This window comes from Rhinolophus sinicus, linkage group LG03, assembly GCF_036562045.2.
Source record: "Rhinolophus sinicus isolate RSC01 linkage group LG03, ASM3656204v1, whole genome shotgun sequence".
NCBI lineage: Eukaryota > Metazoa > Chordata > Mammalia > Chiroptera > Rhinolophidae > Rhinolophus > Rhinolophus sinicus.
The window spans coordinates 165067185-165093974 of record NC_133753.1 but is presented as its reverse complement, the minus strand read 5'-3'; the positions used below and the strand labels follow the sequence as shown (position 1 = coordinate 165093974).

General features: G+C 35.3%; 1 protein-coding gene across 7 annotated transcripts in view; it reads right to left on the bottom strand.

Annotated features, from left to right (window-relative positions):
* SLC38A9 (solute carrier family 38 member 9) overlaps positions 1-24803 on the bottom strand; it is a 70722-nt gene extending 45919 nt beyond the window's left edge. For 4 of the 7 annotated variants that reach the window (XR_012495143.1, XM_019743204.2, XM_019743214.2 and 1 more), the window contains exons 1-6: positions 24649-24802; positions 21378-21524; positions 4945-5077; positions 1527-1648; positions 1324-1387; positions 975-1068 (exon numbers count right to left, since the gene is read on the bottom strand). Coding sequence is in view for 6 of the 7 variants with exons in the window: in XM_019743204.2 (XP_019598763.2) it covers positions 975-1068; positions 1324-1387; positions 1527-1648; positions 4945-5077; positions 21378-21490 (526 nt within the window). In the remaining variant the exon portion in view is untranslated. The other 3 variants (XM_019743197.2, XM_074328941.1, XM_074328942.1) reach the window with 3 other exon arrangements.
* Between the last annotated feature and the right edge of the window lie 1987 nt (positions 24804-26790).

Here is a 26790-nt window from a genome sequence, read left to right as displayed (position 1 = left end):
ACATACTTGAATAACAATATGGAGAAAACTTTTCTTGAGTCATATTTTATACCACATGCCAATTTAACTCTTAGACAATTGAATTAAAAATTTAAAAATTAAGTAACAGAAAAGTTAGAAGACAGTGTAAAATTGGAACCTGAAAGGTTATCCTTTTTTCTATCAACTGAATAACAATGGAAAAGATAGTTAAATATAAACAAACTCATATATATAATATAAAAGCCATTCAAATATTGAATGAGAAAGAAATTGACAAGAAATAGCAAATAAAAGGCTATTGCCTAAATCATATAAAGAACTTAGCAGATCTATAAGAGCACCAAGGGACTTGTGGATAAATTGGAAAGGGATATAAATAAATACCACAATTAAGAGAAAAGATACTACTGCTTAGTAGAGACAGAAAAAAATTGGAGCCAAAGCCTGGTCTGTTGGGTCATACTTGGTAAAATTCAATTAAATAATCTATGTTTATTTAGGTCCTAAACTACTTTAAAACAGACTAGATCCAGACTTTTGAGAGATGCGTGTAGGAAATGCATTGATACAATGGAATTCACTGCAAGGACACATTGATCACATTTTCACATTTTTCTAGTTACAATTTCTACATTTAGGTCTTTGGGTAAGGATAGGTCAAAACAAGGCATCATTAACTGATAAGAATCATACATTCTCAATTTAGTTCCAGCAAAGACCTTACTTTCAAAATATGACTTTTAAAATTATTCTTATGAGGAAATTAACACCAAAGTGAACGCATTCTGCAAAGAACTCTCAGCCTCTTTGAATTTCAGAGGCAGTCACTATCATTCAGCCTAATGCTATGAAATAGAGAAGTAAATCTTTAGGCATAAAATATTAATAGTTAATACACACATGGAATGTACACACTAGGAAATATGTACAGGAAATACTTAACGGGAAGTACTTATTAATACCAACTTATTTTCACTGTGGCAAATTCTTACATATCATAGCTCGTGATTTCACTACTCTGTAGCAGCAATAAAGGGTTAAAAGGCCCATCAGCATGATGACGCACATTCCAGTAGTAAATCCAGCCTGTTTAAAAATAACAATATATTTTGTTAATTGTTAAAAATAACAATAAATAGAACAACATATATCATCATGTGAGAATACATATGCAGTCATTATGCTACCCTAAACAATTATGATAAAAACCTGACAACTAATGAGAACTTAAATAATCTATTTTAATAAATTTTTTGTAGGTTTATCAAAATCTCTGTTGTAAAGCTTACAATGTAAAAAGAAACAAATTCAGGCAAAAAGTATGCTGAAAAATTATATTACCTGTTTTATGCCCCAAGGAATACTTAGTATAGATGTTCCCATCATCGTATTCCAAATCATAAAACTGAAAAGACAGAGTAATAACAGTAAAAACATGTTGAAGTTTGACTCTTCAAACATTTTAATTGAGACAAAAATTAAAATAACCAGAATTTTCATTTACATACAGTCTAAGCTATGCTCCAAAAAGTAGTTTTACTCACATGGTTACTAAACTGGTGTTTTTACCACATCCTTCATTATAACTTTGAAGTTTATAAGCAGAACCCAATGGACTATATACATAGCACTCTTCTGGAGCTGGAACTACATGATCTGGGGCAATCTGGTAAAAAGAAAAAAAAAAAAGAAAAAAAGGAAGGAAGGAAGGAAAGAAGGAAGAAAAATGTTAGAACCAGTGAATGTGCAAAATAGGATATTTTCTATACATCAGAATATCTGACTCTAGACACATTTCTAAATATCATGAACAAATAACAAGTATGCTTCCCAGATTTACAAATATATATACATATATATATATTAAATGTAGAAGACCTAAAGGAGCAAGAATTTAAGGACAATAAACAATAAACTGTTCATCTGAAATGAGAATGAATTCCTAGAATATGCAACTATCAAAGTATTTTTCTCTTCATTTTCATGAGAAAAAAGGAAGGAGAGCCAGCAAAGATTGAGATCAGGGAATTTTAGATGGAGGAGACTTGGGCATTAAGCGAGGAGAATTTCAAAAATCAAGTGGTCACTGAACTCTTATCTTATGTGAGGGTGGTTTTAGCAGAGGCAGGTAGGGAACTCAAATTATAAAGAAATAAGGAGTCAATAGAAGGTAAAGAAAGGAATAATAAATATAGATACTCTTTTCAATGCTTTGGTAGAAGGAAAAGGTGAGGGAAAGAAAGTGGCTGAGGGAAAAGGCAAAGAAAGGATTCTTAAAGATGGAAGATGTAAAAAGGGAAGGAGCAAAGAGAAAGAGGCTGAAGACATACAGAAAGAGAATGACTGAACAGATACCTGTTTCTTATACACATAGCTCCTACCTTACCTCCACACTTTTCTTCCTAACTCTACCTCCCTATTTTGAAGGGGAAAAAAACAGTCTTCTGATGGAATTCTGCCCATGTCCCTGAGAATAGTCCTTTGAAAATATGTAGTCCTTACACACAGTAGTTAAAGACCTCGGAGTTGACTTGTATAAATCAATAATCTTTTATATTTAACACCGACCACACAAATCTCCAACTTTGTGTCAGATTTAACATTCAAGAAATAAAATAATATACAGCCCCTAATTTCAAGAAGTTTAAATTCTAGTTGGAAGACATATGAAGCAATTAGACAAGGCTATATAAGACAGAATAAAAATTAAGTGTTCAACTCTATTGTATATTGTATCACAGGAATGATGAAAAAAAAAAAAAGAAAACCAGTGGGACTACAACAGTTTGAGAAAGACTTCAAGGAACTGATGGAACATTAGGCCTCAGTAGGTAGACAGGATATGGACTGGGGGACTGGTACAAAATGAAAAAGTGTCCAGTCCTTCTCTCATTATGCATATGACTGGTGGTGTCTTATGGGCAAAGAATGTCTCGAATGCTATGACTGGTGTGACTTTGGAAACAACTAGTACTTCCTAGAGACACAAAGGCATATATGGAAATGGGTCTGCTGCCTTCTCTCTACCCTAATCCTGTTGGGTCTGAGTTCTGTTGTTTTATGCCATGGAGTAAAAAGAAAAGAAAGGGGCAGGACCTTATCTGTATCAAGCCGGAGATAAACCATGACAGCTAGCAAAGCAAGTTCTGGAAAAGTGAAAAATCAAAAGTTGCAGGGGACAGGGTAAGAAGGTAGAGTATAAGAAGTGGTAAATTCTTAGGAGATAACAGAAAAAGTGGAGGACTGGATCCCACATTCTGAATGGGGTCTAGAGCAGTGCTGTTCAGACTTGAATGTTCCTGTGATTCACACATGGGTCTTGTTAAAATACAGATTTTGATTCAGTAGGTATGAAGTAAGACTAAGCTGCATATTTAACAAGCTCTTAATGATGCCGATCCTTCTGGCTAGGCAGGACACACTTTTATTAGCGAGGATCTATGAGATGTTGGCAGCCAAATAATTTTCTACCCTTCCCCATTTTAGAATAAAAATATTAAGGCAAATGGGGACATTTTCAGAACTAAAAAGGTGTTAGTCTGTAAATACCTGAGACCAGCGGTGTCGTATTGTTCTTCCTTTAAAAACCTTTTGGGAAAAGTAATTTTGGGATTCTCAAAAACGAAGTGGAGGTATAAACACATTCATTAAAAATGGTCATACCACATTGTTAATTTTAGATCACTGTTGATGTCCTTTGATATACTAGAGTCCTCTCACAATCAGTTAACAAAAGGGATCCAACTTGGTGAACAATGATGATTTAATTTTCAGGCAAACATACATTCAGGCCTAGATTGGCCCAGCTGGTATCTGTGAAGTATGCTTTCACAAGCATAGCCTCTCGGTCCAAAGATACTGGATTACTTCTAACTCCCCAGAGGGCTTAAATAATTCTGTTATGAAACTAAGACTTTACCACAACTATTACTATAAAGCCCTAGGGAAGGAAAAAGAGAAAAAATTGGGGAAATAATTATCCCACCCAGAATATTTTGGAAGTCTCTACTTTGGTGATACAAAAGAAGATCTTAATACTTCACATTGCTTAAAATGAGATATCTATGTTCAAGTGACTAGCCCAAACCTTGGCCCCCTTAGTAAACATATAAAGAATGCTGGTTCCCTTTTTATTATTGCCTGTAAGAAAATCATTATCTTTTCTCCCAGAATGTTCCCATTTTCTTTATGCTTTCAAGTTTCTGTAAGATTGGTAATTCTTATAAGCAACCAAATTACTTATAATACATAGTATTTTTGATTCTAAACTAATAATACATATTTTAGGATCAAGAGTCAACAAACTATAACCCAGGGGCCAAATCTGGTCTTCAACCTGATTTTTTTACAGCCACTTTGCTAAGAATGATTTTTGTATTTTTAATGTTATAAAACAAAAGTGAAGACTATATGACAATATGTGGCTCACGAAGCCTAAAATGTTTACTAGCTCCCCTTTGACCCTTGTTTTTGATAGACAAAAGGACACTGCTAAAAAGAAAATATTTTATATATTTGTGTCTGTGTGTGTGTGTGTGCACGTATTTTTCAGTTTCCCACTCCTGCAGAAAATTTCTATAAACATTTTTTCTTTGTAGCTTCATCTTAAAAACTGAACACGCTAACCAGAACCTATTAGTAATCAATGACCTAAACTACTTCAAAAGTAGTCTATCATCCTCAGAGCTTTTAGGATTTGGGATTAGCAGAATTTAATCCAACAAATCTCTAGATGTGTTGTCAACACAGAGAGATTGTTTCACATCTCTCTACGCCAGCCTAGATAAGAATGAACTAGCCTGAGATGCAGGACATGTATTAATTACTATCTTTGACTTTCCATGATGTTATCCTGGGAACATGGCCAGCAAAAAGTTCAACCACGGGGAGTTGCCCTGGCTTATGTTGTTCACTGTTCATTTCAACTTAACCTTAGACAATCAGCAACCCTTTGCCCCTTACCAGTGCCTTGTCTGTAGGAGCGGTGAGCCGGCTGTAGTAATGAATCCTCTTGTTCATGGCAGAGGCATGGTCGCTAACCCTCTGAATGACATCATTCACATTGACGATGTTTGTGGGCTCTATATGGAAAGGCCTAGGGAAGGGAATATACACTTGACAAAGAACATTCAGCCAGAAATTCTGGAAGTCAGCCATTGAAGAAAATAACTTCTTGTCCTCCATTAGAAGTGGGATATACCAAGCAAGGCATTTACTTCTCACTTTCAGTGGGAAAAGAAAACATCACAAAAGAAGTATTATCCAACCCACAGAATAAAGCCTTTGTCTCATAATGCTATTACTTTAAACACTTTTTTAAACTTAAGAATTAGCAATAGAGAAGACATAACAGAAAGAGCTTCAATCAGTTATTAAAAAGAAATATAGCAGCTGTCAATTTTCAACCATAAACATTGGACAGACACAGCTTTGAATATTCTCTCAAAGAGCTTTTGGCACTAAATCAGAGAAATTATAGACAAAAATGTTCCTCTACTAAAGAGTGTCTACTCCTTCTTCATGGGCCAAAGTTACTTCCTATGATAAATAGAATTCTTATTTCTTGGTTCATGTACTAAGGATTAGTGATCTCAACCATCTCCCTTGTGAAATTTATCCAAGGTACTATGAAATGGAACATTAAGACACTAGAAATATTTTGTCTTATTCTACTTTTCCTGAATTTCAGTAATATACCCTATTATGCTACTGTTTATGTATATGCTTCCTTCTCATAACTGTGTCCCAATCAACTGAAGATTCTGGTTTTCAGTCATCATTTTCAGTCATTAACCCCTCAGTTCCTAATGGAAACTCTCTCCATTTTCTTTCTAAGCTTCCGGTAACACATTATGCAAAACAGGAAGACCAGGCAGAGTTGCAAGAAAGGACTGCAATCGTCTGATGATTCTCAGATTCCTTGAAGTCACAGATGATTTTGTGCCTCAAATTGTATATAATTTGTTATTTCAGATTATATAATACATAGATCCAAATAATGAAGGGGAAAAAAAGGCCAGAAATTTATCATTGGTTCCATATTATTCCTCTACACTTATGGTTCTGAAAGAAACTTAAAATGTATTAAAGTATGGTCATCATTTCTGGAGACACTGTTACTCTAATCTTGTGGGAAGCACTTGAAAAACCAAGTGACTGAACTTTAGTTTCTGCTATTTTTCCAACTAACTTTGTGATATTAGAAAAATGGTAGTATAGATGTTTAATTTAGTCTTGTATCTCTAATTAGCATACAGAATCTTTTAATCTTTATTATTTACTCTCCACCATAAATATGGTGGGTACTTTCTAGTTTAATCCAACAAATATCTACGTAGAGCACTTATTACAGCAAATATGTGGATACAGCTCAATATGACTATCTATCAACATGACTATATGTGGATATAGATCAACATGACATAATTGCTAAATGAATTAAGTGGTGTCAATAAGTCTTAAGTGCATAAAATGAAAACAGAAGGCTCAGAGGCAGAATAAACTATCCGTACTTATGAATTTGGTAGCCTGAGATAACTACCAGTCCTCCCAACGCATCATGGAGTTGTATATAATTTACATCTCTACTATGACTCTAAAAAGCAATGTAAAATTATTTATGTCCAGGAGCCAGTTTGATCATACTTAGGGTCACATTCTAATAAGAGTATTCCCTTCTTGTTTTGCAAGAATGATACCCCCCAAATTTCAAGAAAAAAAAAAACAGCTTTAATGCCAACATAAATCAGAGATTAAAACTAATCATGGATTACTAAAAGAGACGAGTAAGTTTTATATTGATGGAAAGGGATGTAGAGGTTCTACTTGTAGCTTATTACTCTGAAAATTCAATGGTATTAACATCAAACACTAAGTTGGCTTGAAGACCTGCTGAAAAGCAGTCCAGGAAGTGCTACATTTCTTGGCTCCTGGCCTCCTACAAAAGTGTTAACTGTACCAGTTTAGTTGGCTTGGGTACACTGAGAGCAGAATGACTGAAAGTTTTTCTTTTCCAACAGTTTTCATCGAGATGCTGTGTGCCTGTTCAAACAAATAGTGTGGAATCTTCAAAACAGATTCTCTTTAAAAATATACAACTCAGCATATTTTAACTGAGTTATTAGAAACATATGCTTAAAGCTTCATCTGAGAGAGCAAATATATAAATTACACCTCTGAATTGACTTTAGTTGGATCTAAACACTTTTAAAATTAATACTACTATATAGAGAATAATATTCAGAATTAAAGACTTTTGAAACGTGGGCTTTTTCTTTTGAACAGTTTCACATGACTGCTCCCTACCAATGGTACTTTTCATTTGAAATGTAGCTCAACTGCTCCACAACTTAAATTATGATATTTCATGTAGAAGTTATATTTGTCTCACATTATAAATATTTACGGTCATGCTACAGAAAAAATACAAAAAAATTCAGCAAAATTTAAAAAATATTTTAAAAATGTGACTCAAACCCCCATATTTTTAGTTAATATACTTAGAAACAAAGAAAGCTTATTTCTACCTTTTTTAGGTTGTACTGCTTAAATTCCTTAAAATTTTTGGCTTTTAAATCTGTCTCCACCCTTCTACTTACCAGTTATGCTTCTCTGGAACTTAATAACAATTCCATGACTCTTAAGAAGGTTCATACTCAATGTGAAGACCCTTGACTGAAAACTGTTCCTTTATTCACATAACTGAAAGCTGAAGGACCCAAACACCTGCCAGCTTGGGGTAGTTTGTTAAAAAATGAAAAGAGAATCAAGTATTCAAAAAATATCATGGAAATATTCAAAATAATGAACCTACTATACTTTTTCCTATCTCCTTGATAAAACATTGTTTGTCTGTCAGGGAGCTTTTAAGTACAAACAACAGAAAAGAAGTCAATCAGCCATTGTACCAGGAAATTCCTTGCTGCTACAAAAAACAAAACAAAAAACGATTGGTAATCTCTGGCTGGCTGGCATGTTTCTCATCGTCTCTGACACGTATACACCATCCTCTTTCACAAAAGCCCTGCTCCACACTCCAACTTTACCATCTGTCTCCAAAGGCTCTTCTCTTTCTATTACGGTTAATTAATTTATATTGGTTTTCAAATTTATTATTACTCGAGTGCCAACCAAATATAAAGCATTGTACTAAACATTAAATGAGGAATGGGATGTGGAACCTCAAGTATCATAATCTCCTGGAGGACAGAGGTAAGTTAGCAATTCTAATCCAGAGAGAAAAAAATAGAAAGAGAGAGTGCTCATGAGCAACAATGGAAGAAAAGAGTGGAGAGGGTTGTGTGAGGCTCGGTATGTGTACGGTACACAAAAGGGGAAGCTAAACCACTCTGCAGGCCACTTAGGAAGGTACAGTTGAGGAGAATCCTAAAAGATATAAAAAGCTAATCAGGGTTGGGGGAAAAGGAGGAAAAAAAGTGTTTCAAAAAAATGGAAAAGCGTGTAGAACAAATCAGGAGAAAGAGAGCATGATATATTTTTTAAAACTGTAAGAAGAGATGTGGTTAGAGACGAGGTAATCCTGGGCTAGTACATGGAAGATTTCAAATGCCAACAAAGGATATAATCCGAAAGGGAAGAACCCTCAGTCTCAGTCTCCTTTGGCTGATTCCTTCTCAAGCCCCCAAACCTGAAGGTCAGAGTAAACTAGCGTTTAACCCATGGACACTTTCTCTTCCCTATCTATACCCAATCTCTTGGTGGATTCATCTAGTCACATAACTTTAAATATAATGTACTGTATATGCTGATGGCACTCCAACTATTATCTCCAGCCCGAACTCCTGATTCATATATCAAACCGCTCCCTTCCCCAACTCGTCTCTCGCCCTTCATTGCCCACACTAGCCTCCTCGCCATTCCTGAAACATTACAGGCAGGCACCTACTTCAGGACCTTTGTTATTAATTTCAGGTAAAAAAAACAAATGCTCTGAAGACCCTTCCCCTAAATATTTGTATAGCTTGCTTCTTTACTTCTTTCAAGTCTTTCCTCAATTGCTCCTTTCTCAATGGGACACTTGGCTATCCTTGCCACCATATCTAAACTTCAACCCCTCTTCTCCACCATTCTCATTTCCTATATGCACCTCTGCTTTTCTGCTTTACATTTTCTCCCTGGCATTTATACTATCTAACATAATATATGCTTCTTATTTACTTATTATTGATCACCTCCAGTAAATAAAAGCTCCATGAGGGAAAGGGGTTTTTGTCAATTTGGTCACTACTACATTCCCAGGGCCTAGAATAGTACCTGGCATATTGTAGGAACTCAATAAAATATGCTGAGTAAGTAAAATATGCTGAATAATATGGCGTATTACTTAAAGAAAAAGTTTATTTTGAAATAATTTTAGAATCACATAGAAGTTGTAAAATAATACAGAGCGTTCCACTATATACTTCACTCAGGTTCCCTAATGATGACATCTTATATAACAATAATATGATCAAACTTGTATTACTTTTATAATCAGGAAAAAAGTTAATGAAAAATTATGGGGATAAAGCTTTCAACCTTTTGGTAGGTTTACAAATTTTAAAGTAAATACTTGAGGGAGAAAAGATGGAGGAAACAATCAAAGTATCCAAATGAGAAGAAGCAACCTATAAGAAAATCAATTTAGTGTGGTATCCACAAGCCAATTAAGGATTGTTTTCAGGAGCAGAGAATAATTGTGTCAAGAGCTACTGCTAAGTAAAATGAGATGAGGACTGATCAACGAAAGGTGACCTGGATTTGAGCAGTTTTAGTGGTGTGGGAAGGGCAAAAGCCTGTCGAAATGCAATTTAGACAGAGAAAAAACTGGATGTGGTAAGTATAAATAATCCTTGCAAGGAGTTTTCTGCAAAAATGTGTGAGTGAAATGGAGTGGTATCTGAAGGGGTAAGTGTCAAGACTCTAGAAAGTATAAAAAAAGCATTAAAAATAAAAAGTCACCTATATCTCACAACTAGAATCATTAATAACATTTTGCCAACCTCATTCTCTTGCAAAAAATAGCTAGTAGGAAGTAGAGCAAATGGAAACTCTTATACACTATAGTGAGAATGTAAGTTGGAATAACCCCTGTGGAAAATACACGTAGAAGCTAAAGGAATAAAATACTAGAAACCACTGGAACTGAAAGAACTATAGTTACACACTACTTGGATGAAAATTACCACGCTGACAAAAATCACAAAATCATACATACAGTATGATCCCATTTACATAAAGTACACAAACAGGTAAAACTGAATTCAGTATTTAGGGATACACAGATCATAAATTATTTTAAAAGTAGGGAAATGATCACACAAATGTCAGGAGTGTGGTTACCTGTAGGAAGGAAGGGGGATGCTGTGGTGAAGTACATATGGGGTAATTTCTGGGTGTTGCTATTTCTAGACCTAGGTATTGGTTGGATGGGTTTTGGCTTTATAATTATTTAAAAGTTGTACATATGTATCATGCACTGTTCTGTACATATGATACATCATATGATAAACTTTAAAAACCATAATTTAAATTAACATATTCTTTCAAAATTTAGTAATAAGATCAAGAGGGACCAAAAAAACCTTTTGTGCCATACAAAAACTTGCTCGTTGTCTTGTGGCAAAATACCACAAGGATTTGTCAAACTTAAATACAAGTTACCTTCTTTTCTTGTATAGAAAGACCACTGTTTGAAATTGGTTGACCTCTTCTCTGATGACATGTGGCTGTCAACAGTATGGGTACACAGTAGGTATTAAAAACCCCCTACATTCTTAATCTATCTCCCTTCAAGTGAAAGACAATATTTTAACAATGACTGAGAAAGTAATTGCTGTTTTAAAAATACTTACATTATAGAGAGAATATTCTGATAACTGATGTTTAGAAATGTTTCCACTGTTACATGATTTTATTGCTGAAAATGTCTATCACTATTAAAAATTATTTGTAATCTTATAAACATAGATTAAAATTTTTCTAACACTTAAAAACTGCCAAACAATGAATGCAGATAATGGTCTTTGAACCAGTTATTAAACATAAAAAAAAATCAAAGTAATAATTGTAATAATGAAGCAAATGACAACACTAGTATCTTGGTGTTTATTCCACGTAATACAAGGACTAATACCAGTATTTTCAAATGTTTACAGTATAAAATGCTTAAAAATCAGTGAAATTAAACATTCAACTTTCCAAATATGGAAATTTGCAACATTATAAGCATCAAATAAAAGATTATTTTATAAAAACATAAATATTAAAAAGTTATAATTCTAATGTAAACTGTTAAATATGACTGTAGCTAATGCTTTTATCCCCTTTGCATCCTTCTGCCCAGGGTACCTTCCAAACTGACACCTCTGAAATAATCAGTCCAGAAAGACTTCAGGACCTTCCTAAAGTATTTAGTGCTCCTCCAGTGGAGTTTTCAGACCAGCTAGGCAGCTTTTCCTCTCTGTCCAGAAGCTACTGGGTTATAGCAGTTTTTTTAATTTAATTTAATTTAATTTAATTTTTTTTTATTAGTTTCAGTGTACAAAACAATGCTATAGTTAGACATTTCACCCCTCACAAAGTGATAACCTCCCTTCCCCAATCTACATTGTTATAGCAGTTTTGATTTCTCTCCCAGGATTAATTCCTCCCCTCCCCCCAGCAGAGAGAGCAACCATCTTCTGAAGGTGCACTATAAATCAATGCTTTCCCTCCCTTCTTCTGTGTGTGTGTGTGTGTGTGTGTGTGTGTTGGAGAGTAACTGGAGGCACTGAGTGGTAAAATAGATGTAGGAGGATGTCAGGAATGAAGGAGAGGAGAGATTTGGGAATAAATTGGAAAGAACTAAGGAAGGGGAACAAAGTTACTGGTTCTTTCCAATTTAACAGTATTAAACCAACAAAAACATTTGTATTTTGTACTTTCAAAATAGCATAGGATACTAGAATATACAACCCGGCACTGCAATCACTAAATGTAAGAATTGAGCAATATCAGGGAGCATGAAAATTTACCAGGCAAATTTCAACAAAAACTTAAGACGTAATTGTTGAATAAGACTGAAATAAACTTCAAATCAGTTTGAATTATTGTGTGGCAAAGTGTTATATGATTTTCAAAAATCAATAAAGCAAAACAAGTGTTGGCAAGGATGTGGAGAAAAGGGAACCCTTGTGTACTGTTGGTGGGATTGCAAATTGGTGCAGCCACTATGGAAAACAGTATGGAGGTTCCTCAAAAAATTAAAAGTAGAACTACCTCAGAACCCAGCAATTCAACTTTTGGGTATTTATCCAAAGAAATCCAAAACACTAATTCAAGAAGATATATGCACCCCTATGTTCACTGCAGCATTATTTACATAGCCAAGATATAGAAGCAACCTAAGTGCCTATCTGTAGAAGACTGGATAAAGAAAAAGTAGTACATATATACAATGGAATGTTACTTGGGCATAAAAAAGAATGAACTCTTACTGTTTGTGACAACATGGATGAACCTGGAAGGTATTACACTAATTGAAATAAGTCTAACAGAGAAAGACAAATATCATATGATCTCACCTATACGTGGACTCTAAAGAACAAAATAAACCAACAAAACAGAAATAGACTCATAGATACAGAGAACAAACTGATGGGAAGAGTGTAGGAGGGTGGGCTGAAAAAGGTGAAAGGATTAAGAAGTACAAATTGGTAGTTACAAAATAGTCATGGGGATTGAAAGTACAGTATAGGGAATGTACTCAATAATATTGTAGTAACTAGTTCCAGGTGTGTACTAGACTAATGGGGGGAATCACTTCATAAATTATATAAATGTCTAACCACTATGCTGTACACCTGAAACTAATATAAAATAATACTGAATGTCTACTGCAATTGAAAAATAAAACAATTATTAGAAAATATTGTGAATCTAAAATAAATAAAAAATAAAGCATATTCAATTGCTATTGAGAATGTAATATAGCAAAAGCAAAAGTGTTAATGTACTGTTAACAAATAAAATTTAAAGTTAACTTTATCAAGACTGGTTATTACATCTTATAATTTTAAAACTTCCATTGTCATGTTTCATAATGTACATAATGTAAGTATAGAAGTACATAATTTGCAAATGCATACATGCGCACACACACCTATATGCAGTCCCATGAAAACTTTTTAGGTTCCTATTATTATTTTTTAACTGATGAGTGTGGTATGATGAAAACAGCAAATGTTAACAAACATCTGGTTAATGGATTCCTTATTTTAGAATGCTGGTACTTAGTTGCAAGTAAACATCTTCATCAACAATATATGGACAAAGAACTTGACCTGAATATTAATTCTCAGGCCCATATATCTTGATTAAATACAGATTTTTACTAAGAATGAATTTCAAATTCTTTTAATGCAATTTATGCTTTCAAATTTTGGTTTTAGAAAAATCTATAAATTATTTTAATTCTACTGTCGTGAAAACAAATAATCTCTTCTTTTATGACCAGTAACAGAAATGCAAGGGTTTTTGTTTTATTCTTACTATCAGCACTAGAATGAGACTAAAAACATTATATAAATACCAGGAGCATTTCAATCAAGTTAAGATACTAGGACCACCTGTAAGTAAATACCAACATAACAGTTCTTCAGTTTTTCTCTAGATTGATATAAAACAGTACCACCACCACCACTGGATGACTATCTTCTATCTAGAAAAAGCAGTCCCAAATGGGACTTGGTGAGTGACATTCAACAAAGAAAGATTAGGAATGTGGGAAAATTCCCCAGAGAGCACAGTTCTCCAAGCATCTCCTCCTTCTATCCACTTTATGAGAATGCCAAAATAAATCACAAATTGTCTCAATTAACTTAAATGCAATAAATTAAGAGTATTATTAACTTAATACTTTGAAATAAACAGCTTGTCTTAATTATAAATAAACGGTAGGCTTCAGCCTGCAATGTCATGCCAATTATTACTCTACTTCTTACACAAATTTATCAAAAGAATTTCTGGAAAAAAAAAACTTTCCAGTTTCATAACTTAACTATTCCCCATTAAAAAAAAAATAGCAGGAAAGAAGAAAAATGCCAGGCCAACATTTTAACTAAAATTTCCTTTCCTTAAAAACTGGAAAGGTAAGGAAAAGATAAAGAATTCAGCATGTGTGTATATATATTTATATATGTTAAGATAAATCTTATTTTTAATATATACATGTGATTCTTTAAATGAATACTAAAATTGCTTTCTTCATCTTAATTCAGTTACCTAGAAACTGAAAACACAAAAAACAAAACTCATCTACTCTTTAAACAGATCACCAAAGAACAAGAGCCTCTTTTTTATTCTTCTCCCATAACTTAAGAATGGGATAATATACGTCAAGCCTTAGAAATCTTCATCATGGCTCTCAAGAAAGTTAGATGAGCTAGGAGACCTTCTGCTTTGCCACTGGAAAGACACTAGCAAAAAACAGTCCACACAAAGTGGTCTTTCAGGTGACGAAGGCTATATTTTCAACCCAGATGGCAAATACTGTAATAGACTGACCAGACTCCATGGTTGGTTGTATGGCATGTTACTAAGCAGACCAATCACAGAATAATAGAATAGACTGATAAAGGCAAGAGTCCAACATGAAACCTGTCCTGCCAACTGGGTCCTATCAACTATTACTAACTAGTAACATTTGTTATTGTCATTGAGATTTCTTACCTTCAGTTATTGTGATTTTTAGTTCCAGAATTTCAGTTCTTTTTTAATTCCACAACTATTTTCTGTGAATTTGGTTCTTTGTTATATTTCTAGCCAGTGCCAAAATTCTCAACCTTATTTCAATTTCCTGAACATATTAAACATAGTGCGTCAAATGTCTATTTCTGATAACTGCATTATCTGGCTCACCTGTCAGTCCTTATTTTGTATCAAGTCTCTTTATTTCTAATCATGTTTTGCCTCCTGTTATGCCTTCCAATTTTAAATTAAGTACCTGACAGTGTACTTATGGAATTACAGTATATGGAAAATAGTGTAAATAAATTGAAGCCTAGGATAATATTATTTTCTTTAGAAAGGATTTACATTTGCTTTTGGGAGCCAGTTTGAGACGCAGCAATCCTAGATTACTGTCATCCAGTTTTGGGGATTGACATGAGTTCAAGTTGAGTTGCAGTCCCTGCAAAAAGGTCATTCTATTTCAAGTTCACTCATATTTCTAGGCTTATAGAGCTTAGGGCTTCCAATCCAAAATTTGTATGAAATCTCTTAGAGAGCCCTGGATTCCAATTTTTCTCCCTCTAGCCTTGTAAAACTGTCAAAGCTCTGCTCAATTTATCAGCCTCTCAGCTAATGAACTGGAAGTGGCAGATACCCTTAAGGAAATGGTAGACCCTCCTTTCTGGGTTTCCTTCTTCCTTTTGATCTAGATCTCATTCTTCACTGTCTTAGTAGTTCTCCATTGTCTTGAAAGGGTTCAGGACAGACCTCCCCAAGATGTGCTACTTTGGCATGTTATTTATTTTGATCTAAAGGCAATAGAAACCCTATGGGCTCAAGATGAACATCTGCCCCCCAGCCTCCTTAACTACCTAGAAGAATTTAAATTAGGGGCCTTGCCCATAATAGTTAAAACCAAAGATAAGTTTTTATGGCAGAGCAAACATCTAATTACTGATCATCTGCTTTTCTTATCATCCTGTGATGGGCCTTCCTCCCCTGAGGCCTGAAGGCTGTTAATTCATCCTTAAGTTCAGAATACCGTATATCCCTCATTTTATCTTTCTGCCTCTGAACCCCTCATATTTGTGGGCTCTCTGACTCTCATGTATGTGAGGTTCCCATATATATGTATGTAATTAAATTTGCCTATTTTCGCTTGTTAATCTGTCTCATGTAGATTTAATAATTAGACCAGCCAGAAGGGAGGAAGGAAGGGAAGAAAATAACGCACACCTAGTTTATATGCAAAATAGAAAAAAAATAGCAAAATCAGATAGAACACATGGATCTAGAGATGGAAATGGAAGCAACTCAGGCAAGCAGATTTGGGTACAGGAGGGCAGTTAAGCAAAGAGGACCGGAAGGAGAGGAAGAAGGAAAGAATATAAGAACCAATGAGTTTGAGAGAACAAAAGGATTCTGATGGGACTAGAAATTAGATCCCACTCTAATAAAGCCTCTAACTTTATTTCTATTTATATTTAAAGCATCTCTAACTCCATGGCTAGGATTGTCCTCATTAAGCATTTAACAAAAAGAGTTACACTGGGGAAGAATAATGGTGGAAAGTGGAGAGAAAAGAGGTGAGAGAAGTGGACTGAAGAGGGAAATAAAAGAGGAGGAGCAGTAAGAGAGTAGGAAGAAAAGGAAGGAGAGTGAAGGGTACAGAAGCAGTAACACAATCAGTTAAGATGGCCATCAGCTCCACAGCACTGATAAATGGTCAGGCCCTCATTCCATCTACTTCACCTGGATGGCAAGTTCCTCACAATGCAATTCACGCAGTTCTGGAAACCAACCCTCCTGGAAAAACGACTTTTCTATCTTTTGTTGTAGATCTGGATAATCCCCAATTATGAAACTACAAAGCCTCAGTAATCACTTCCAATCACTGTTATCTGGGCCAGAATCTACCTTTACATATTAATGGTAAACTCCTGCCTTTGCTTTGTTATTCCCTTTCTCTCTTAGCACTACAAGTACCAAAAAGAGTCAATTCAAGCTGCTATTCAGTGATAGTATTAATGACAAATGAAAGGGAGAGAGGCCATTTTACAGATGCACCAACTAGTAGCCATTCTGAAAAACCAGGGGTTACAGCATATGCAGTGTGTTTGAAGGGCACCAGGAACGCCACTGGCTTACCAGAGCACTTAAAATGTTATCAGCTAGGAAAACCTAACTTTTAGGTAAGAGTTTTTTACATCTAGGATTCTCCACATTAAAATGCAAATATCCATGGAAAAGTAATAGACTAGGTCTCGGACACATCAGATTATTTGCCATTCTAACACTAAAGAGATGACAAAGCCCTGCAAGAATAGGACAGATAAATACTGGTGAATAAGGGGCAGAAGAAAAGTATGGTTTACAAAGCATTGCAGAGGGACTTCTTGAGTGAATTCTTGCCCTGGGGAAAACTGGACATACAGAGAAGAGCTTGAAAGCCCTAGGCTCCAGGAAAATTGGAAAAACAGAGTTAGAGACAACTGAAAAAGGGAAGCTGAAAAACTAATAAACCACTTCACAATTTGGTTTCAGGCTGGCTGGGATGATCATTTCCCAAAGGGAATAATCCCAGAGCAGCAGCAGAGTTATGAAGCAATCCTGAATACCAGCTCTATCTTTGATTACCAGAAAGTCTGAAAAAGGCAGGAAAACAATCTCTGTGATTACCATGGGAATATAGCAAATACAGCATAGGAGATTTCCAAACATATCTGTCCCTTCACCCACATGCCTCACTTCACCAGGTGAAAAACTGATGGGGGAGGAGAGAAAAAGCATGCAGAAGGGAAAGTGGACTTGTGTAGTTTGCAAAAGTTCCCTAAATGATCCAAATGATTATGTCATGTACCTTTCCTCTATGGTGACAAGCTCCCTCATCCACATAAGTCTAATTAGTACCCATTTCCACCAAAATGATAAGCAGATACAGTATATTCTTTCAGTGCAAAGGCGTTGTTAAAATTCTTACGTTTGAACTGATATATAGTTTTGATTGCCACCTAGTGGAAGAGAGAGAATTAACCACAAGCCAAACTAAAGGTAAGATCCTAAAAGTATCAAATGTTGTTTTCTATATTCTGTTAAAAAACAAACAACGAACAGGCCCAAATAGGGTCACTTCGGCTAAGTCCCACTCAGCAACAAACTTAATACTGAATTTGCAGTTTCAGCTTCTAGCAGAAAAGTAACCTTTAACCAGTCAATCTGGAATTATCTGGTCAACACTAATGAGGTAATCTGCCTGATCCCTGTTTTCCCCTAAATGAAGACGACCTTGCTTGCCTGAACTAATTCACAATTTGATAATAACTTCCTCATTTTGCCTCTTTTCTGTCTTTAAAAGGCTTCCATTTCACAAAGCTCCTCAGAGCTCCTTTCTATATGCTATATGGGATGCTGCCCGATTCATGAATTGTTGGATAAAGCCAATTAGATCTTCAAATCTACTCAGTTGTATTTTGTTTTTTAACAACTCCGACAGCTGGAGACAGTTTGGTTACATGTAAGATGTTTTTAAATAGCACAAGGATGAATGCTATTTTAGCTACCTGGTGTTTATTGCAATGCATATAAGAAAAAAGTATAAATGATACTTCAAATCCATCATTTACCAATTATGTGAAGATGAGGCTAAATTAACCCTAATTTAAAAAAAATAAATTAAAAACGTACATTAGATCATAATATACAGATGGCAATATCACCAAAATCACATGGTGACTTTAAAATGACTGAAATTTTGCAAATAGTTGTCTAAGCTGGTTCTTCCAATGGAAGATAAATTCCCCTCAGTGTGTCTGACTTTTATTTACATATATAAAATGAAGTAACTCATAGTTTAATAGAAATAACAATGTTTTAAGGTACTCCTACTTTTTTTTTCATCAAATAAGTTCTGTTTTCAACATAAATTATTTCACAGGCAAATTAACATTCAATACTGCTAAGTCTGTATCAGTATTTGCCCTCCAAAATGTGCTTACCTAGGTAGTTATCCCATAAATGTAAATAGTTGATTCCCTTTCATTTTGACAAGTTTCATTATAGAAAATATATTTCCATTTAATCTACACAGTTAACAAATCCTCAGACAACTGTTTAAACTCCTGTCAACTTATTGCAATGGAATATACTGTAATGACCTATGCTCTATTGTCACAATGGTCAATTATTTATCATAGAATTTAGAGGTTTCAAAAAATCCTGAGATTCAATTAGTATTCATTAGTTCTTGTATTCATTGATGTTGGAATATACAAGTAAAAATGATAAGATTCATTTCATTATTTTTCTCTGATGACACTATAAATGATGATGTTAAATTTGTGATACATCTCACATTGCTACCTCTCAGTGCAAGAAAGACTAAAAAGTTAAGTACAGTCATGTGCCACATAACGATGTTTTGGTCAATGATGGACTTTAGATATAATGATGGTCCCAAAGGATTATAATGAAGCTGAAAAATTCCTATCACCCAGTGACATTATAATGAAATGCATTACAATTGCCTAAAGTATTCAGCACAGTAACATGCTGTATAGGTTTGTCCTAGGAGCAACAGGCTATACCATATAGCCTAAGTGTGTAGTAGGCTATACCATCTAGGATCGTGTAAGTGCACTCTGTGATGTTCGCACAACAAAATCACCTAACAACACATTTCCCAGATGGCATCCCCCTCATTAAGTGACACATGACTGTATCTGGAAAATGAAAACAGGGTTATTGAGATAAGCTTAAACCAATCCTCTTTCATCTACTGGGTTGGAACCTACTGCGACCCTTAACAAAATTAGGATTCTGTTGGCAAGGAATAGGTGGGGTTATTGAATATTTATCTAACAGTATTTGCCACACCTCCTACCTCAAGCACTCGGTTTCTCTATAGGGGGGCAACTACTCTTATACAGTTTCCTATTTATTCCCCCAGAGTCATTTATACATATTGTATTATATATAATTTATTGATTTATTTTTATCCAAATGGTGGTGTACCATACACACTGCTCTGCACTTCACTTTTTTCATTTTAACAAAATAAGTTGAAGACTTTTGCATTTTGATATGTAATAAAGCCACTTCCTTCTTTTTAATGGGTGAAAAATATTCCTTTGTATCAATATGCCATAATTTATTTATCCAGCAAGAAAAGATATTTTACTATTATAAAAAAATTTGCTCTTGTAAAAAAAATGCTGCATTAAATAACCTTGTACATATGTTATTTGACATTATTGCCAATTAATACTTAGATGTGAAATTGCTGGACCATGTAAAATTTGGAATTGGCTGCTTGCATTTTTTTGGGGGGGGCATCACATTAAATTTATGGATTAAAATTTAAAGATCAGGACATTTTATTTTAGAATCCAACCACTGAGAGGAGAATATGCCTTTTTGTTAAATGTCGTATTTTACTAATTCTAGTATACACGTTCAAACATTTCTAAAATATGGATGCATCACATAATCCAGGACATATTTTAATCACTGTCAGCCAGTAATTATTCCTGGTGTCATGACAGATAACTGTCATCCCTAGTCATTTCAGTCATCAAAATATTTAAGGACATTTGAAGAAGAAATATGAGCCACTGTGCTGTTAAAAAACCTTTGGTGACACCTTCTGGTAAGATCACGAAAGTGCAAGCATCAAAATTAAAGTGTCAGTGATTTGGAAGAAAAGTCTTTCAAGAAATGCTACATTATTAATGCTCTTAATGGTACAAAGGACAATTTTGTATGGGGGAAAAACACTGATTTTGATGACTCCAAGTCAAAAAGTGATTTAGAAGAATCAGATTCCAAATGTGAAGAATCAGATTAGTAAAATCTTAACTGATATACTTTGTTTTTATAGTTGCACCAGAGATATATGATACATGATAAAATACCAAAAAGTCCAAGAGTTCTTTCAGTAAATAAAAAAACCAACAACAACAACAAAACTAAGTTCTCAGAGAATATTGCATAAGAGGTATTGGTAGCAGTTTATCTTAGTGTTATATTAAAAAAAACAAAACAGTACAACTTAAAATCAGTATATCAGATCTGAAGAAATATTCTAAATCTTATTTTAGGTCCCTCAGTGGTATTTCAAAGTTTCTCTCACATAGAGTTTGCACATTTTTAAAACTATGTATTTTATCTTTTTTTATTACATTTTTTCATCAGAATGCTATTTATTTTTCCCTATTTTGTAAATAGCTGTCTTACTGAATTCTCTTACTATTTATAACAATTTTTCAGTGGATTCTGTTGAGTTTTCTAGGGGTGCAATGAAATAACTTTTAAACTCAAATCTTAAACCATCTGCTATAGAATTTAAATTTAAAGTCAATGAAGGTAAGGACTATGTGTTACGTTCATTGTTCTATCCCCAGTACCTAAGCATACAACCTTGCACAAAGCAGGTAATCAATATACATGAATTATATGAATGCATCTTACTTCTTAAAACTTACCCCGCCCAGAGATGAGTTTAGTTGTAAAAGTCAAATATAAATGAGGAAATAGAATTTACATTTATTCCCTCCAACTACAAACATACAGATCCTGTAAGAAACTGGATTTTTTTATAATCAAAGCTATTTATGCGTGGTTATAATTAGTTCTATTTTAATAATTAAAAACCTTAATTATGAAACAAATGTTTTATTTTAAACATTTACCTTTTGGATCTCAGATCTGATGAATCAAACTGGATATTCATAGGTCCAGGATTTATTTCATGATCTACCTCAGGGATGAGAAGATGCCTAGAATCACTATCCATATTTGCCATTTTTCTCAGACTCTAAGCACTGGAGAAGTCAGTCCTATATACATCAAAAAAGATAAATAATTTAAAGTTTAATTAAACAATTATTTTACTATTATTAAATAACACATTTTTATGCATACGGAATTGGAAAAATACGGGAATATATCTTAATGTGGTAAATGCCTAAAACATTTATTTTATTAGAAACTTGCTAAGTTAAAATGGAGTTACTGCTTATTTTTCAGCTTAATAAAAATAAGTGGGGTAATCCATTTCTAGTAATAAAACAGATTAGGCTATTTGGACCCATTTTTCTGCATAAAACAAAAAATACTGGATAAAATATAGAAAAACATCTTTTGAAAAGCTTCAAAAATAGTGAGAAATTTCAGGCCATTTTCAGGTAAAGTCAAGGAACCTAGAGAGGTAAATAGCTCAAGGAAGTTGCTTCTGCTCTGAAGGTATTTTCTGTACCAGGAGAAATTGGGCTGAGGTTTTCAAGGCCTTGTGAAGTGTTAGGGAAATAGAAGACAAAACCTGGGATTCACTCATAGTAAGGAACGATTATAAGAAATCCCCCCTACTTCCCATAATTTGGCTGAGACTACATAGAGCTTTACCATTAGATTAGGGGTTAACAAGTAAAAGTGCCTCACTACCTCACAAGGGAACTACAAACAAGTTTTCTTGACACTGACCATAGCATGTGCGTGCATGTGTGTGTGTGTGTGCACGTATGTGTATGCCTGTGTGTATGTGTGGTGGGGGAAACGGCATACACCACAAACTGCACCTCATCTGGATTTGGAAGGCAGTTAAAAGAACACTTAAATCTGTGAATATAATTTAAGGCTCATTTGCTTGGTAGAGATTCTAGGTAACTGGCAGAAGCAAATGTAAATCTTTCCTGTAAGGACACACCTTCATCCTAGTCCTCAAAGAAGACTTACTGACAATCTTTTAAGGACAATAAACAGTACACAGTCCAAAGTCACCTAGCATGTAAAGAAATAAAATACTGTTAGTGAGAACCAGAAGAAACAACTGCAGAATGATCCATAAGGACTTTAACTACAGGAATTATCAGAATAAAATTATAAAACAATTACGCTTCTTATGTTTAAATAAATAAAGGAAAAAGGGGGACATTTTCAAAAAGTAACTGAAGACGTTTGAAAATGACCAAAGTGAATTTTTAGGCCAAAATTTTAAAAAATAATAAAATACAATAGCTAATATTTTAAACTCAATGAATGGGTTTAAAAGTTGAAAATTAATGAACTAAAAGATTAAATCAGAAGAAATTATCCAGAATGTGGCAGAGAGAGAGAAAAAAAGAAAGGCTGAAACTGTGGAAGAGAGGTAAGAAAGAGGGGAGATAGAATGAGGTCTAACATGTATGTAACTGGAGAACCAGAAAGAGAGAAGTGGCAAAGGTAATATTTGAAGAGATAATGGCTGACAAATTTCTAGAATTCATAAAAGATAACAATCTGCAGATTTAAGAAATTTACTGAGTCCAAGCAGAATGAATAAATGTTATAAGACTAGAAAAAAAGTTAAAATTCCAGACCAAAGGGAAGAAAGGCCATAGGAAGGTCTTGGAATTAACGTGTTTGAAGACCCTTGTATTGTCCAGGTCAACATTACACTTTGATGTGATGCATGTTGTGATTTTAAAGGTAACTACTAATATTATAGAAAACAGTGTATCATTAAAATCTAGTGGAGGGGGAAAAGAGAATGATAAACATTGACCTAAAAAAGGGCAAGAAAGGAGAAAAAGAAAACATAAAAGAGGAAGCATCAAATAGAGAAGACACACAGTAGAAAGCATAAAATAGAGAAGATTCTCCTATTCTTTCTTCAGACCATGCTAATCAGGATATCTTCCTCATCCCTACATAAAAGCTGTCCTTGTTAGATTACCAATGACCTCCAGATGGGTAAACCCAAGGGTCATTTCTCAAGCTTTAACTTACTCTCTCCCTATCAGAAATATTTGCCACAAGGGATCATTCGCTAATAAACTAAATTCACTAGGGCTCTGAGTTTTCTTTACATACTCTGGTTCCTCCTCTTCCTCCTCTGTTTCCTTCACTGTTTGGTCCTTGTCTCCCAGACTTCTTAAAATTGCAGAGTCCCAAAGTTCAGTGTTGGTCCTCTTGTCTATTTACCATATTTATTAGAATGGAGAAAGTTTAAGTGGTTTAGATAGATCAAACCAGTCACAACATTCTCGTAAACCAAACCCTAATCCAGAGCAAGGCCCTAATTCTCTTCAATTCTATGAAGGCTGAGAAAGGTAAGAAAACTGCAGAACAAAAGTCTGAAGTTATCAGAGGTTGGTTCATGAGGTTTAAGGAAAGAAGCCCTCTCTATAACAAGCAAGCGCTGACATAGAAGCGCAGCAAGGTATCTAGAAGATGTAGCTAGGACAAGTGATGAAGGTGGCTACACTAAACAACAGATTTTCAGTGTAGATGAAACAGCCTTACAGTGGAAGAAGATGCCATCTAGGACTTTCATAGCTAGAAAGGAGAAAGCAATACCTGGCTTCAAAGCTTCAAAGGACAGGCTGACTCTTGTGAGAGGGGCTAATGTAACTAACTGGTAGTGACTTTAAATTGAAATCAGTGCTCATTTACCATTCTAAAAATCAAAGGATCCTTAGGAATTATGCTAAATCTACTCTGTCTGTGCTCTATAAAGAGAACAAAGACTGGATAACAGCACATCTGTTTACAAGAAGGTTTACCAAATATTTTGAGCCGACTGTTGAGATCCACCACTCAGAAAAATATGATTCTTTTCAAAATATTACTGCTCATTAACAAAGCACCTGGTAACCAAGAGCTCTGATGGAGATGTATAAGATTAATGTTGTTTTCCTGCCTGCTAACACAATATCCATTCTGGAGCCCAAGATCAAAGGAGTAATTTCGACTATTCGATGCGTTTCACTAAAGAACTTCCCCAAGTGACAGCCGGCTGGTTGCAAGCTCAGCTCTTCCGCTGCAAGCTCAGCTCTTCCTCCGCTTCCCCTCTGTTCTCTCCGCTCCCTCCCGAGAGGCTACTTGCAAGACCAGGGAACGTGCTCTACCTAAGCAGACCAAGCCCTCAGTTTCGGAGAAGTCCGCAAGAAGGTGGAAAATCCTTTCCATATCCTCTTAACTTACCGCAGCCGGGCTTCTTGTCCCCTGATCAGGAAGAGGCAACTGTCTAGGCCGCGGTGGCCGGCGGGGAATGCAGTTCTGAGAGCGCTTAGCCAGCCGCCACTGTCAAACCTCCCGGCGCTGCAGACTACAACTCCCAGTGGCCTCTGCGACAGACAACACGCCCCTCGCTGCAGAGCCCAGCCTTTGGTCGTTGAGAAGATGGTCAGCGCAGGTGTGCAAGTCTCTCCTGATCTGCCGCCTGATTTCCGGCCAGTGTCGAATGCCTGCCTGAGGCTCTAAGGCATCTGGAAGGAGGGACACTGTAGCCTGCAGTCCTTACAGCCCCGGAGGCCACATGAGAAAGGGCTGATGTGGCATCATCATTTAGGGATGACCTCCAATTATCTGTTTCTCTTCCCAGGTTTTCCTGGCCGTTCTGTACTCTCATCACGTGATTGCACCCTATGGATACCAAGGGAAGCTGGTTTGAAAAAAATGTGTTGGGTTGGCACTCTTCCTCCCTTGTCTAGACAGTTTTTTTTTTTTCCTTTTAAATGTGTTGGCAAACTACTCTCTAGGCTAAAAAAAGGAGCTGTGGGAGGATTTTAGCGCCCTCTGCCCATCTCTAGCCATTTCTCCCAAAGCCAACCCAAATAAACAATCTAAGTAAAGTTAATGTGCGTATACATAAAAGTGCATTTTTGAATTAGGATATTTTCATCTTAATATGGGTTTATTGGGATGTAACCCCATTGTAAGTTGAGGAGCATCTGTATTTCCTGTAAGACAGATAAAAGTTATTTTGCTGATTAGGTATCCTTATTGAAAAATGTTTGCAACTGCTCCTTGGCCTGCCTTCAAATCATCAGTACATTTTTTGATAGCTTCCGTGATAGCAAAATTTTTTATTTCTCTGCATTCCAGGCTGAGAAAATAATTTTAGGCAAGGCTGAGATGCACAAAAATGGTATGGAGTGACATCATTGAAAATGGCAGAGTAGGGAATTTGAAAACTGTCCCTCTGTAAAAGCAACAAATAAGCTGGCAAAATTGCCAGAATCAACTTTTTTTTTTTTCTTTAGCTGTGGAATCTAATTTTAAAAACTTAACAACAGTCAGGGGAACATTTAAGAAAAGACTGATGAATTTTGGTAAGAGAGCTCTGTGATCATTTCCTACTCTCCAGCTTGGAAGTGGCCTTCAAGACAGCAGCCCATATTCTTGGTGTAGTTTGCTGATACCAAGGAAAGCAATATGGACCTTATTCTCAAGGTCCTTATTCTCATTGTAATTATGTGTTTTAACTTATCTGGTGGTTCCCCAAAGGTTTGGCTGAGGGTTTTGTTTTGTTTTGCCTGCCTTGGGGCCTCCCCAGGGCTAAGTCAGCTGCCCAGGCAGTGTTTCTTGAAAGCATGTAAAGTAAATGTATTAGCCACTGCCAGCAGAGGCAAAGTATAATAGTCGGAGCAAGCAATAAACAGACCAGAAAGCTCAGGAAGGAAGAGGCAAGAGAAGCAGCTACTTGGAGAAATAAGGGTTTTGAAAAGCTCCCTGTTATTCTGGGGAATCCAGAAGGCCATATGCATACCCTGGTCTGGACACATGCTCAGAAAACACCTGAAAAGACCTAAGTTCTCACCTCTGGCTGACCTTCAGGCTCTGTGAAGACAGGAAATAAAGGCTAAGGCAGAGTTGTACACTGTTTGGCTCAGCATTGAAGGAGTGCCCCAAAATATAGCTAATTGGCAAAGAATGGGAGAAATATTTTTGCGTTTGGCTTTTTTTTTTTTTGGCTTCCAGGTATTTAATAAAGACATTAGCTGACCACTAAGTTGATGGAACAGAGACTTCAATGGCCACAAAACACAGAATACAGACTTCATAAAATTAGTAGAGTGGTAGTCAAGTTTAGAACCTTGATCGTATTCAAACTTAGTTTTTTAGATCAAGCCTTATAAGTGGTGTTTTGTACTTCCTATATCACATCAGGTCTTTCATTTGTGATATTGAGACTTCATTGGGCTCAAATATTGTCTCTTACAAAATTCCTCTTCAGTTTTTCACCAGCCATTGATCATTTGCTAGATCAGAGTTTTATGTTACCCTTTGAATTTCAGTAATTTTTTTTTCAGTATCGTTAGTTTCTGTTTGCTAAGTAGTTAG